At 40.6% G+C, this 15,997-nt stretch overlaps 1 protein-coding gene across 1 annotated transcript in view; it reads left to right on the forward strand.

Annotated features, from left to right (window-relative positions):
- Nucleotides 1-15,997, forward strand: part of grid2 (glutamate receptor, ionotropic, delta 2) — a 543,519-nt gene that overhangs the window by 522,159 nt on the left and 5,363 nt on the right. The window contains exon 15 of the mRNA XM_085368399.1: nt 10,185-10,425. Coding sequence (XP_085224525.1) covers nt 10,185-10,425 — 241 coding nt within the window. The remainder of the gene's footprint in view (nt 1-10,184; nt 10,426-15,997) is intronic.

Raw genomic sequence — 15,997 nt, forward strand, 5'->3', positions numbered from 1 at the left:
AAATTAAATAGCCTAGGGCTCTATGGACGGCAAACACTTGAGAGAATTTTGGAATATCATGAGCCAAAATCCCCAGGCCTGAATGAAGTCTCAAAACTCTAAAATAGAGATTAAATTATAGTCTCGTAGTAGTAAAAGACAACCTCTTTACACTGTACCATGTTTGGTGACCTTATGAAAATGGAAAACGTTTCCTTTAACAGACACAGCTTAGTCACGGTGCAGGTCCCTTCGGGTGGGAAAGGGAGATTAAATGTGTAAAACAGTGTTTGTGCATATGGTGGCTTGTTTGTACTAAAGGTCTGCGCCTGACTATAACCCTCGTTTAGGGTCAGTTTTGCATCTGAAAGGTGGCGACGGGTGTTTTTTATGTCTATGTTTTCCTTTTCAGAGTGAAAAAGTTTGGAAAGGGAATATTTAAATAAATCACAGAAACATGGAATTTACTGTAAATTGTGCTTCGCAAATGCCAGAAAAAAATCCTGCCACATTTTGCATCTGGAATAGTTTTGATAGTTACAGGTAGAAGTTTTCTTTTATTTGGAATGAGAGGGGGAAATGTTGTCAGTGTATAATTGGCTGGATGGTTCAGAGCTTAGAGCACAGTGCCAAAACTTTGGCTCTGCCCTGTAACTCTTCACTGAGTCGTCACCCTGGATGTTTGGAGCACAGTCCTGAAAAGTAGTCCTGGTATTTTGATGGGACAGATGTTTAACTGAGCTCAACATGTAACGTCGGAGAGTGGGGGAGAATCCCAGTACTCTTTATTTTGCAGGCAGTCGCACAGAGAGACCTTCATGTTTTATTTTTATTTTATTTTTTCTGTTTAATTCTCTCTTTTACTTCAGGGTTACATGTTGTAATAGCTTATAATATATAGCACAGCCCTCCTCTGGATGAATTCTGTGCTCCACATGAGTCTCAGTCTTCAGCAACACATACAGTCCTTTGCTATTTCTATCACAGGTGCTTGCCCTTATATAAAAAAAAACATATTGATTCTCCTTCAGCTGCCTCTCACCGAACTGAACTGCCACACTGTTATCAGAGAATAGCCCGTATGTAAAACCTGCTTTTCCACCGTGTTAGTTTTGTTTGCATCTTAATACACCCCTCGCCCAGCCTGCTTGTTCATGACCCGCTAATTTGCAGTGCTCTCGGTATGAAGCTGGTCATTACTGTTAGCAGAAGTTTTCCACTCCCATCAGAGGTATTTTTGCATTTGCAGTGTGACGCTAAAATCTGGGTCTGCACATCTACACCCGAGAAGACAGACATTAAGAAAATGCATCCTCAAACTGTACCCACCAAACTTGTAATCAGAATAAAAAGTTCAGATTTATCCTCACAAAGACAGAATCACAAAACCGCCCAGGAGTGTTTCTTCGTAACAAAAAGAAGATTTGCAAATGCCTGTGCCCTTTGTGGCTGTCTTTCTCTCCTTCTTTTTAAGTATGTGCCCACATTAAACGTGTTGCTGAACGCTTTTCTTCTTGTACTGTTCCACACTCTAGCTCTCTTCTTGTGTGTGATCTCGTTATATTTCTGCCTTGATTGTGTGTTGTCGTTTGACAGAATTCTCAGGCTTTTCTCAACTTAAACATTTTTCTTTTCGCCCCCCTTTTCTTTATTCTTGTCTTCTGCCCCTTGGTCCTTTATCCAAATCACTATGGTGTTCCTTCTTTTTTTCAGTTTGAGTCAACTAATAATGTGTGATCATCCCAGCATCAAGGCTGCTGCCATAGAGTTGCCATGGCAACACCTAGTCCACACACAGTAATGGCCACTGCAGAGAGAACAGGGAGCCAGTGACAGAGCGCGCACATACTTGTACCCACACACACACACACACACACACACACACATAGAAGCAAACAGTTGCCCCCATCACATGGAGCAAACCCTTGCTCATTTGCTTTAACAACCAGTGGGAGTGTTAAAGCCATTATAGATCTCCCCAGTCAAAGTCAACGATCTTAAAGCAAGGTGATAACTCATTACACACACGGTGTTAATGCGCACTTACAGCACACCAGCTGTTTCGCAGATACACTCAGAGACGCCCCATAAACACATACCATGTGTAAATATACACTGTTACTAGGAAAGAAAATATATGTGTATATATCTACACATCCAGAACTTATGGCGTACAATATATGCCATATATTTTACCTGACAGTGAAGCATTTAATTGGATGCTAACATGTAGTTGACATTAATATGGAAGCCCCACCATTATATACTGCTAGACCTGACACTAATAACGGTACTCTATGTCCTTAGATTTAAATGATGTATAGTAGATGCTATTCTGGGTGATTAAAGTGATCTATTTCCTGATACCTCTGGCTGCAGTGTGGTGAGTGATGAACCCCCGGGGGGGGGGGGGGAATGCAACAGACCTTGGAGGAAAGGGGGGGGATGAAAACAAATACACACTGGTATGTTATGCTAAAAGAAATGAGGGGGCAACTGAGCCTTATTATGATCTCCCATCAGACTCAGTGTGATACAGCAGGTATTTCATGAGGATGTGCATGCTGTGACACACACAGTTTAATACTTTAATTAACTGCTCACAGATCCCTTTAGTTTATTATTGTTTCAAGGCAACTTTGTGAATAGGCCACACTTCCAACTGAGTTGATGTATATTTTGCTCACACTGGCAAATTCCTTTTTATTTATTTATTTTTAAGGAAGATATGTTTCTTTGGTGAGACGGTTAAATTAGAGCGTGAAACAGATGGTGTACTGCGGGAGCCCTTTGACTCAACCCATTTTTTTGTCAGGCAGTCACAGTGGCCTTTCATATTCCCGGTCAGGAACGGGATGGAGATGAATGAAGAACAGTGGTAACTGCTTCTGTTTGCTTAAAAATGAACATTGCCATGCCCACTTTCTCACACATAAGTATGCCTTGCTTTGCGTCTAAATGTGACCACAGCAGTTTGGAGCTGTGTGGTGAAAAGTAAGCATACGAGTTATTAAGTATCTGTGAGTTTGTCATTCCGAACTCACAGATTCTGAAGGCGCTGACACATCATCGGAACAAGAGCTATATTGACAATATTCTATTTACAAATGAAAATGTTAGTCTGACGTCAGCATTTAAAGGGTCCTGGAGTTTGACGAGTAAAGATGTTTTTCATAGTTTGAGTCGCATAACTCAGACAAGGTTGGATAACAAAAAAAAAAAGGCAGCAAGCATCGCAAAATATTATCAGCTTGGTCGTAAATTCTTACCTTTTTCCGCAAGTATTCTGCGATTCAGCGACTGTGCGTGTGTGCCTGTGTGCATTTGTCCAGGATAATTAACCTCAATGAGATAAATGTAAGCTAAATGTAAATGTGGCCAATATGTGTGTGTGTGTGCATGTTCTTGCGAGTGAATGTCAGTGTTAGGGTTTGATTCAAGGGCCTATCGGGGAAGCAGCCTTTGCATAACTCTGATAGGCCAATTAGTGCAGAATGATAGATGATGAGCTCCGCGGAAGACAGGGTCGTAATAAAGGGACGGGAGAAAGCACTCTGTCCTGAATCTTAACTCTGTTCTGCCTCTGTCCTCCTTCAGAGACTCAGAGATACACGTGGTGTAGCCCTAATATTCCTTTACTCCTGGTATGGGGAGAAAGCTCTTAAGTTATTATTTATTGTTTTGTTTGGCATCCTTCTCGAGGGAAAAGAGGTTGTAATTTGGTGAGTCATTGTATTGATATCTGAAAATCACATTTAACTCAGCTGAGAGGCATTTGACAGAGCTTGTATTTAAGCTCACCTGAGTTTTCGTGTTGGTATTAATACCGAGGTGACGTCAGTCACTGTTCAATGTCCTTTTTCGCTGATAACAAGGTTATTAATTTCCCTCAAATGTCAACAACAAAACTCCTTTTGTAACATTTACTGTCATAGTCACTGTGTTTACAGGTGTTAAAGTAGATGAAACATGGTAGCGCCGCTGCTTATTGCGACTCACATCTCATGACATTTTTGACACATAAGAACAGTCAGCTCATGAGCAGAGATAAGAAGCAGCAACTCTAAACAGAAAGCGTGCCTCTCCTCTCAACAGACATGAAACAATATGAACTCAGACAAGAAATCTTTAGAAGATGGCTGATTTTCAAGCGAGAAATGATGAAATATTTTGACAAAACACAGCCTGCCTTCTTTGATAGGTGGGATCTCTCTTATTCCATCTCATTAGCCTGGTGTGTAATTCGTCTTTCTCTGAAGCCGTCTGTCAGCGCGCGTGCTTGTTTGTGCGCCTCTGTGTGTGTAAAGCATCTGTTGTTGGAGTGGCAGATAAAAAGGGTCAGTACAGTATGAAAGGCGCAACGTTTCTCTTGGGAAAAATGCTTTGCTTTAACTTTTATAAGCTGCGATGCTTTCAACGGCTGAGAACAAAATGGTAAAGATGTTGTTTAAATTTTGAAAACAGAACAACTGCTTGGCATTGAACCTCAAGAGTGTTAATGTGCTTGTCTTTAAAGGAGAGATGTTTGACATTTTTAAAATATTCATTAAAAGGAGATTGAGGAAGTGGATGAATATAAATATCTTCACTGGGTGTCATTTTAAACTCTTATCTCAGTATTATTGTCTATATTACGAGTAAGATCACAGTGTGGGATTAAGCAATAACTTGAAATTTTTTGTGTGACTTTATCAGTTTCTCGCATTGCCGTGGAGGAATTCTGGCCCACTCATCTTTATAACACTGCAGGTATTCATTTATGCACAGCTCTCTTAAGGTCCTGCCACAGCATTTCAATAGAGTTGTGGTCTGGACCTCGGCGCTTCCTTTTTCAGCCATTCTGTTGTAGATCTGCTGCTGTGCTTGAGATTGCTCTCCTGTTGCTTTAGACAGATGGCCTCACATTTGACCCGAGAATCCTTTGGTGCTGCAGAACTCAGTGACTAAAAGGTGTCCAGGTCCTGTGGCTGCAAAACAAGCTCACATTATCACCACTGTGTTCCTGAAGTCTTGTGGTTTCTTCAGATGCAACATTGCAAGTTATTTCTTTTTAGAGAAAATAGGCTTTTTCCTGGTTTCCCTTACATGTCATACTTATTCAGACTTTTTCTAATTGTACTGTCATGAACTTTACCATTTAACATGCTAACTGAGACCTATAGAGTTGCTTTTGTGTTTCTTACAATTTCTCTGTGCATTTCACAGGATGACCTTGGAGTCAATTTGTTAGGAAGGTTGTGGCATTGTGTTAACACACACCTGAATGCTCCAGACAAGCAAACCTCCAAAACTTCTGCTTTTACAGAGGTGGTCACACTTCCTGATGTCCAGTTAATTAAGTTTGTTTCATTATCAGCACCTGGCTGCTTTCCTCTTAATTGCTATAGAAGCAGTAAGGGTGTAGGACTGCATTGAGTCCTGTGAAAGCTTTCTTTTTTCACATGACTGTATGTGTTGGGTGCGGCTGTGTGCAGACAGGAAAAGGACCCAAGGTGCAGACTCCAGAGACAGATGTAAACTCAAAAAAACGTTTTAATGTTAAACTCAAATATAACATAACTGGAAACGATCAAAAAAATAAACTAATACCGGCGGACTGACAGAACACACAGCTTGGTAAACGGTAGCTCATGACACAGACACTAAGAAACACAGGGCTTAAATACACAGAGGGAGCAATCAGGAAATGAGTAACAGGAGGGAAACACAGCTGGGGCAAATCAGGCCTAACGAGACAAGAGGAAGCAAAACCAGACACCTTAACATCAGACATGGACTTTCAAAGTAAAACAGGAAACACATAACACAGACTGAACAAAGACACAGACTCATATGCAGGCACTACAAAGGGAACAGAGACGTGGGAACAGGGCAGACACAAACACTGACTGAACACGGGGATATAGGAACTTAGGATACACATAGACGCGAACTAGACAAGGGGATGCAGGTGATAGGGGAGACAGAGCAACTAAAGAAGACAGAGACATAAGCCATAAGACAGAACTTAAAGAAACCAAAAACTAGACAGTATAAATAATATCGTAAACTCAAAAACCCTGGGTCGACGACCCAGGCATCCTAACAGTATGTCCTTCCCACAATCAATAAAACTTTAAAAGCAATGGGCGTAATATGAGTGACAGCATACCGCTGTCAAATTTTCCAAAAATATGATGTAGGTCTTGACACTTTCATAAGGTTCTCATTCATAAAACAATGTTTAACTGCCCAAATGGCTTTGCCTCAGATAATCTGTCCATTAAATAAAAAATATCACAGTGAAAGAGTCCTGACTCGTTGTGGCATTGAGGGATAACTGTCAAGTTCCAGCGCACACAAAAAGCTTTTCGCAGTAAAACCCTCATCTTCATGGAACAAAAGTGAATCCATATCTGAAACCACAACAACAAATATTTAGGAGTGATATGTTGTTGAATAACTGGCTGACTTATTATACCTATAGCTACAGTTAAAAGTGCACAATATCACTCCATTTGTCATTAAATATACATCAATATATAACCCCTATAATCCCCTTTGTGGTTGCATCCAGAAGGGCATCCAGTGTAAAATATGACAAACATGCAGAGCTACCTGCTGTGACGACCCAAGGGAGAATCCAGAAGTAGCCTCCTCTTATTCTTTTTCTCTGTCTTCTCCTATATGACTCCAACTACATCTAGCCTAAACATACCCAACCTGGTAAGTACAAAATACAAGTTTTAAATTTGAAGCAGAAATGTTACTTTCACTCACTTTTTTTTCCCAAAAGAAAATTAATTGGGCACTGCATTGATAACTGGTTGCTGCTCAACTGGACAAATCCAGGCCTGATTACTACCAGCCCTCTTCATTAGTTAATTAGACAATTTTCAGAAGCATGGTGTATGCTAAATGGTCCCACCTGTAGCACACCAACACCAAATAAACAAAAAACAAATAAAAATCCACCAGACACAGGGAAGAAGATGTCTGAAACACATCTTCTGGAATGCTTTCAAAAATATGTCTGAGACTTTTGGACTCCAATGGTGCACAGTGTGAGAGATTATTCAAAAGCTGAGAAAACTTGGAGCAATAGTTAGCCTTCTGAGAAGTGGCCAGCCTTCCTCCAAAAGCGCCACGGTGCCTCATCCAGGAAGTCTAAAAAGATACAAGGAAAACATCCAAGCAAGCACAGGCCTCTCTCACCTCAGTAAATCTCAGTGTTCATGTTTCCACTATCCAACAGACACTGGGCAAAATGACAGAGTGGTGAATTGAACACCACTTCAATCCCAGAAAAAAATGAAGGCTTGTCTGATATGTTTTGGGAGAATTTTCTGAGGTGAAGTACTTAGAAGACAGGAGCCCCTGCTACATATGCTGTACACCACAGACTACACAGAATTTTATACAAATAAAAAGCGCATTATACTTACAGACATACACAGAGGTAGGAGTAACTGCTTCAGGGCCAGGGCAACTCTCTATAATTGAGGGAAACATGAATTTGGCTCTCTGGCAGAAAATCCTCAAGGATAACATCAGATCATCAGTGGGCGAGTTAAAGCTCAAGCGCAAATCAGTTATGCAGCAAGACAATGATCACAAGCATGAGAGCAAGTCCACCTCTGACTGAGTTGGGAATAAAATTAACGCTTGGGGGTGGCTTAAGGTCTAGAATTGAACCCCAGCGAAATGCTGTGGTGTAACCTCAAAAGAGCCTTTCATTTTCACAAACCTGTGCTGCAGAACTATGAGAAGAGTGGGCCCCAAACCCACCAACAATGTCCGACAGTATTCAGCTGCAGTTGTTGCTGTTAAAGGTGCCACAAATGGAACAAAGCCTGCAAGTCAGTTCAGGCAAGACAAGTCGAGCTGTGCTGCATCACAACCACGTAACGTGCCTCACTCTGTTTATGTAATATACCAAGCATATACTCCCAATTTAGCATTTTCTTTAGGCTGTGTGTATTCCCATCCATCCCTGTGACTAGACAATGCCTCTGTCGGCTCTTTCAACCCCTTCTCCACCACAGAATCTGCCTGTAGGCACTTGGAAATAATTTCTCATCAGCCACCAATTTGTATGTCCTCCATGTTTCCTGGCAGTGACGTTGTCACTAACCTGCAACTATGTTCTCATGCAGAAATGAATCATTTCAAAAGTAAACTGTCTGATTGAACTAGTTATTACTTTCAAGGGCCGATTGGTTTTTCACACTTGCCTTTTGGCATCGATAGATGTAATTATTATAATCTAAAACTCACATTTTGTGTTTACTCAGGTCGCCTTTTTTCTGTTGTATATTTGCTTTTCTGTCCTGATGTTCTGATCCTGTTTAAAGTTGGCATCTGCTGCATCTCTTTCCTGTGTGACCATGTGTGTAATAAACAAAAAATAATAATAAAATAATCAAAACAAGGGCTCGGTTCAACAACCTAATCTTAGGCATGCTAACTTGCAGTTCAGCAGTGCGCCCTGCATGCAACAGTGAAGTGTTTTGGGGCTATTGCTCCTTCAGCAATCAGGAGTCTAACTCAGAAGGGGGCAGGGAGTGGTCAAGCATGAAGCAATTTGGGAGTCCTGTGTTATACAATATCATAGTCTAAAAGTAGTTTAATAACATGTTTGAAAGGAAAAGAAGCAGAGCAGGCTGTGTTACCAAGAAGAAAACAAATGCACGGTTGATATGTGATGAGAGAGTTTTACAACCAGGACGTGACTAGGCCAGTAGTGTCTGTTTACTATAATGGCTATTAATGCAGATCGGTTCGATTTGAGTGACTAATCCGCATCATTACTATCAAAGTCTTATCTAATCATGGCACTAATCTGCGCTGATTTGAGCCGAACAATTGCACAATCAAGTCGACAGTTGACGGACATGATCTCTCATTCGAGTGACTGTCGGTGGATTTGCTGTTCAAATTAGTTTGTTGTTGTCTTATTTTCTTCCTCTCCTCTTCATTTCTCTTCCTTCCTTTTTTTTCACCCCATCAATTTCAGTCATAGCTGCCATTGCAACTGTACAGTGCCACGCATTCCCACCAGCATAGAAAACATCCCTAAATGAGAGTGGCGTTGCTATAACGCGACGTGCCGTGCATGTTTACCTGATTTACATCTAAATGATCTATGTTGTTTGGGTTTTTGTTTTTTTTAGGTATTGTGAATGAAATTAATTATGTAAACTAACTGCGGTGCTCATTTGCATTTCTTGATTGATTTCTGTCCGTTTTGTGTGATGAAAAAAACGAAGAGGGGAGATGGGCACTGACGTTTGTGTGACCATTGAAATTGCAAGAAAGGCGTTTGCCCTCAGGAAGTTCTGCAGATAATTGCAAGCATCTGTCTTGATGTGCACATGTATGAATCCCGAATCAGTTTGAACATGCGTGGCAGTCAAATGTGCGACCTTTGTGCACGCCTGGTTGTGCATTCACAATCCTGGTGCCAGTCAGTGTGGAGGCTTAGTTTGTCTTTGATGAATCTATTTGTTTTCTGTGTTAGTGTGTATGTGTCTGTAAGGTACTGGATATGCATATTCCCAAACTCCTCTCTTTCTCTTTTTCTGTGCCCCTCTCTACTCCTCGCCAGATTACCTGTTAAATATCTATACGCTTGTGTGTCTGCAGCTCTCCTCCAAACTGAAATGAACGACCCAGTTAAATAATAAGCTGAAGGCTAACAGAGGGACCCCATCAACCTCTGAGCTGTATCCTCTCTGAAGCCATCAATCGTGAGACTAAAGCTAGGCTGCATAATGACATTGTGACAGTGTACTCTCGCTGTGCTGCAAAACATATTAATGTTAGCCATAATGAGTTTGACAGCCCAATATGGTTGTCAGGGATCAGGGCGAATTTCAATTGGCAAACACTGCCCTCAAATGGAAGAGAGGAGTTACAGCAGCTGCAGGAAACGCTGCAGTGTCGCCAGGTTGTGTGACATGCAAACATGCTGTGTGTTTGATTGCACTCTTTAATCATTAAAAAGTCGCTCAGATACCATCAGTTACTTAATTAGTCTAATTCTGTGTAGCTGCTGGCTTGCTGAACATTTCCTTTTCTTTTTTTTACATGAACTTTGTGTGTGTTGACATTTTCCATTTGCCAGAAATTTGAATATGCCTAAACAGAGATTTTGAAGTACTTATTTAAAGTATGGATGGATAATTTTATGACTAACATGCCTGCCTTCCTTGCCTATATCCTAGAATCTTGGAACTCCAGCAGAACGGTGACATGGATATACTAAAACTCAAGTGGTGGCCCAAGGACAGCCCCTGTGACCTCTACAGTTCAGTCCAGACACGACAGCGTGGCAGTGCCCTTGATATCCACAGCTTTGCTGGCGTTTTCTGCGTCCTGGCTGCTGGCGTGGTGCTTTCCTGTCTCATTGCCATGGTGGAAAGCTGGTGGTCACGAAGGAAGGGATCCAGGGTCCCCTCCAAGGAGGTAGGGTGATGGATGAGTGACTGAAAGGAGGAGCAATGATATAGCAGGAGGTACAGGACCTACAATAGATTCTACCTCTTTTCATCCCGTGAAAAGGGAAAAGCATAAATATGTAATAGGTTGAACAAAGGGAATGGATGGATCAAGACAGGGAAAAAAGTGTAAAGTGAGAGTAGAGAGACTTTGATGGAATGGGGGATGGGTTTACTTACAGGTCAAGCTAAAGAAAGGGGAGAAGGATATAACAAAAAGTTTAGACTTTAAATAATTATGTAATTAAAGTTATCAACAAATCCCTCCAGTTTGGGATGCAGGAGCACCAAACACATGAGCAGAGACTTCATAATAAGGGAGGCGTGAACTCTAACAGCCCCCAAAACTGCTGAAAATCACCCTCGTTCACAACGTTACTTCCCCTAAAGTGAATTTGCACATAAGCAGTGTCAGCAATACACTTTCTATGGCGCACATTGTAACTGCATTATTTGCTATGCTTTTGCATAATCTGTCAAAAAGAATTTTGGAAGTCCTTTATTAGCTCTCCAGTAATATAACTGGCATTGATCTTTTGCTTAGTCTTGTGAATATAAAGCTCTACAATGGTAGAAAACAAAAAAGGTAAATCACGACTTCAACGATTTCAGAAGCTCAGTGGAGGGAAAAAAACAATTCATTTTACTTTTACCCACAATCACCATCTGAACACACAGACTATTAGCTTATAAAACATGCTGTCATGTTTTAAATTCCAATTGTTTTTGTAATTAAAGTAACCATCAAATTATCGAAATGATTAACCAGAGACATTGTCTTCCAAAAGCAAATTGAATGTCAGTGTAAACTGAATTAAGCAGCAAATTAAACTTAGGTTAATTGAAGTGAGTGTTAATTTTTCGCTCATGTGTTAGTCCTACTTAATCATCATTACGGTATACTCCCAATTTATAGTGATGTCAAATAAAATCAAATATTAATAACTGACAACGATCTGGGTGACACGTCCAAGTAGATGAATATCTTGACAGTTAAATCGCAAGCCCAACACACGTGCACCAACGCCTGGTTAACTCTGTCATCACAAAAGCCTCTACAGGATTTGATACAAAACATACAACCCCAGTTTGGACTCAGGTTATTGATAAACTGTTGTCATTACTCTTTTTATACTCTTTCAGAATTAGAGAATATTTGCCCTATAATGGATTTAGTTTCCCACAGCTGCTGTCCTGTGAAATCTCACCTCATTTTTAATGCTTAATTAATGGTCTTTTGATCGCGTTAGCTAAATAAAAGTGGCACAAATGCATCAGTGTCAACAGGATGATCAACCACTTATTTTTAAGTTAATATTTTGTGAGAGAAAAAAGAGGACACTGGCACTGTTAAAAGCAGAATACAGAAACAGCCAGAGGGCCTGTTGGAAAGCTGCAGACCAAAGAGCACTGACTCACAGTATTAAACATGGATATTTATACCAGCGTACTAAACAGTGGCAACACTCCACCTTGTAAATTAGCAGCAGCACCCTGTGAAATATCCAATCAGGCTGTGTGTGGTTGATCACCTCAGCAGGAATATCATTTGAGGCAATCAAAATGACTCTGGTAACATCTTCTTCTGGTAGGAACCCCGCGGTATGTGTGACATGGTAGCTTTGTTTGCTCCCTCATTAATAAAACTGCTGATATCTTCAAAGAAAAGCCCAAATGGTAGTATTTTACTTTTGATGCCACATTTGGTGGCATCCAACAATTTGCCCTGACACAGACTCATCAGGCTCATCTGCTTTAAAGACGCGATAGCTATTGCTGCAACCACTGTGCTGATTTATCCACGAACTCAGTTTGCCAGAACAGAAGGAGAAATTGTTAATAAGTATATATGCATATGCAAAACATGCCATTGATGAACTGAGAGAAATGTAACTATGTGTGAAATAATATTTTCACTTTTGCTGAAAAGTTTATTATTTTTGCATCTGCAGCAAATTAGAGTGAGACATGAAGCAGCACAGATTAATTTTTAGCTGAAAATGTTTTTCCCATCAGGTAAATTACTTCAGCTTCAAACAGCTGCTTTTTCCCCCCTTTCTCAGGAGGCTGTCTAATGAAGACAGGTTAAGGTTAACCCGTATGTAATGGTTTAAAAAAACTCATGCTAAATTGATTCTTAACCAGAACATCATAAAAACATCTTACTGGCAGTCAGATGAGAGGTGTTTTGAAATGTCTAACATAATGTGTTACTGATGTTTGGGCTGCGGAAAAAAAATGTCTTCGGCTACTGATTTGTTATCTGCGTGACTCTGAAGACGAGAAACAAGTAAAAGAAGCCTGTCCCCTCTCCTTAATCACCGGTGTCACGCTAATTTAAAATTCCGCTAAGAATAATTTGGAAAAAATGACAAATAGAGGGGGAGTGGAAACTGTGACTGTACAGTCAGGATGATTTAGAGACTGTTCAGGTTACTTTTCATGATAAAACACCAATAACACTACTCATCTGGAAAGTCAATTAGTTGAAAGTTTTAGCTTGAAAACTCTATAAATCATTAAGTGAATGTGGAGAACATTGATATGTCATCAGAAAATTACTGCATCGCTACAATATCTAAATTCTCTCTAGTTATGGTAATTTAGTAACTTAAATGGTGATGTCCTGTAACATGAAGGGCAGAATTACACTAGAGGAGAGCAGAGGGGTGTTTTGTTGTTTGAACAATGCGCCTCATCGGCTAATGTGCACGAGACTGTTTGGCACAAAACCTGAAAGTTGGACTTATAGCACCTTTGTTCACTTCACTCCAATATAGCACCTGCAACGGCTCAATGGGAACAAATGTTTAGTTGTGTTTATTACACATCCTTCAGGCTCCTCGTCCACTGATCAATGTAATTGCACAGTTACATTCGGTCTCAGTGTTGATTCTTTCCTCTTTAAAGACTTAATCAATTTAAGGCTTGATTTGCTAATGTTATGAAGGGCTTTGTGCTCTTTTCTGAATATGTAAGAGCGAGCTATAAGGTCATATGGGAAGTTTTCCATGCATCTGGTATAATGTGTCATTAAGCTGACTACAAGCTGCGGTGAAAATAGAGCAACATGTTGACTGCAGTCCTCTCTGCTTGACTGTTATTTAGTTTCTTCTATACTGAGGCTGTAATTTCATTTTCTATCATCTAATTGCTTTGGTAAATCAAGTTAAATGTATTAGATGTTTACCCAGCATGCTCGCACTCATGTAGAGATCATTCTAGATGTAAGTGAGGCAGAGATGGTATATTTCTTAGTTGAGTTCCTGCCTAAGCATTGTAGCTAATAAGAAAAAAAAACAGTTATTAATTGTAAGCTCTTCTTCCACAACATGCGTCGGATGGCAACATATGCAACATTGGCAGTTAGTCAAGATGCCAATGTTTCATTGTTTATTATCAGTCAGCTTTTTTCTAGCTCTCTCTCTCTCTTTTTTTTTAAATACACACTCACACACAATGTACCCCCTACCTCTAATTCCCGGCTCAGTTAGCAGCTTTAATCTGTCATTCAGACCAGTAGTCATGTCTGCCACTGAGCAGACACAAAGACACCAAACCTTGAGTTGACCCAAAGTCATGTTAAGCCCAGTGTGGCTCAGCTGAAACACAAACAAACACACACACACACCCCCAACCCCCCTGCTATCTTCATTAACCACTAAGAGCAGCCAGTGGAATCAGCCCCAGATTGAACACGGGAGTGGAATCGCGTCAATGACGACAGGAAGGACAGCAGGCATTTGATTCTCTTTGTGGAGAATAAAGGTTTTACATATCAAGGACTCAGGTAGTCACAGAGAACTCACTATTATTATCAATTTAGTTGGATGCATGTCATGGGTGGCAGCTGGATCTGGTGATCTTATATTTAACATGTTAAGACACTTTCCCTTTAATATGGATGTTATATAACCATAATGGATATATGTCAGTGAGAACCAATAGTTGTGTAGATGAGGGAGTGAGATATTATTTGAGTGTGAATCAAAACAAAGCCCTCGTAAAGCAGTGGGAGCAAACAGATGGGATATCAAAGTTAAGACCAGACTAATAGAGCATCGTTAAAATAGTCCATTCACCGGCTCCGTGTTGAAATGAAGTTGGCTCAGTCAGCCGTGATTGTTTTTGATGGCTGACCCCTGACATTCATCCTTCACCCTGTCACAGCATTGACCTATTGATTGCTGTTGTATAGCTCAAGGTTTGCCCAGAGCAACCGCTGAACATAAAGGAGTCAGTATGCTTCAAATGCAGTGCCTGCCGGATCATCGAACAGCATCTGAAACCTTCGACACCTACACGTTTCCCATTCGCAGCCTCTCTGAAACCAACAATCTAACAAGCGTGGTCAGCTCACTCAATGATAGATGTGGAGGGGGAAATGTAGGCAGGATGTGAACTTGTCTTTCAAGCTCTCTATTTTCACTCTCCGCGCAGCTTCTACCATCACTTTTCACCAAACATGAAATTCATTGAGTTACTGGCCCTACGTGTGAACTATGTGCATCCATATATGACTATCAGATAATTATGTTTCACCGCAGCTTTGAACATTAGAGCTTTCATAGTCAAACATGAAGAAAAATGTATATTTGTCTACAAAGGTAAGTTTAAAATAGAATTCGCCTCGTTGGACATTTTTATTTGGCCGAAATGGTATTTCGTGTCTTGCAAAAACTGTGCAAATGCCACACTCTGATCTCAAATCACCATCTGTGCAGAGTGTTTTCAAACGGGCAGCCAGCTGCAAAGACGGTTGCTGAGAACAGAACAGGAGAGTGTCAAGCTGGGACCACTGCAGCATGTCCTGACTCAGTGGAGGAAGGAAGACAAATTTAAGTCAACTTCAAAGCAGCTAATTAGATAAATTGCATATGTTGCAATTTATCGACTTCGGAAATCTCTGCATCTGCATGCAATTTGGCCTTAGTCATGGCCAGTGGAGTAAGCCTAGTGCGTTCAAAGTCAGCTTCCAAAAGTTAAATTAATAAAGTGAATCAAGCCATAAAGCTTGTAATTAACTCCATGCTTTACTTTCTAACAGTTTAAATAAAGAACTTGATGGCCTCTGTCTTACTGTCAGAGTGAATGTTGAAACCACTTGAAACCATTACAACGGGTCAAGAGCGTGTGGCTCTTTGTTCATTTTTGAAAGCTTCACATAAAGTAGGAAAAGCCTGGTGACCCACTCTTTATGCGTGGGCACAGAAAAATTGGCTTAGTAAGATGCACTGGCAGCTGAAAGATACATTGGGAGTGCAGACTTGGCACGAGGACGCTTTCCACTGCCCTACTCCAACACAGTTAGTTACTCTGTCCAGTAAGCATACAATTTATAGACTATCTTTATAGAGAATTCACTTTGATATCTGCCACCCGGTGGTTTGAATGATTTCCTCTACAAGTGAAAAAAGATAAAACACGACTGAGAAACACTCTAAGTGTAAATATGTCACTGGGGTGATCAGATAGGTCGCTCCTCCCACAGATGTTTGTCAAAGGAGACAAACATCTCCAGATTCTGTACTAAAAAGTGC

Source organism: Diplotaxodon limnothrissa, linkage group LG12, assembly GCF_057381915.1.
Source record: "Diplotaxodon limnothrissa isolate DT_005_m linkage group LG12, D_limnothrissa_male_GT1.1, whole genome shotgun sequence".
Taxonomy (NCBI): Eukaryota; Metazoa; Chordata; class Actinopteri; order Cichliformes; family Cichlidae; genus Diplotaxodon; species Diplotaxodon limnothrissa.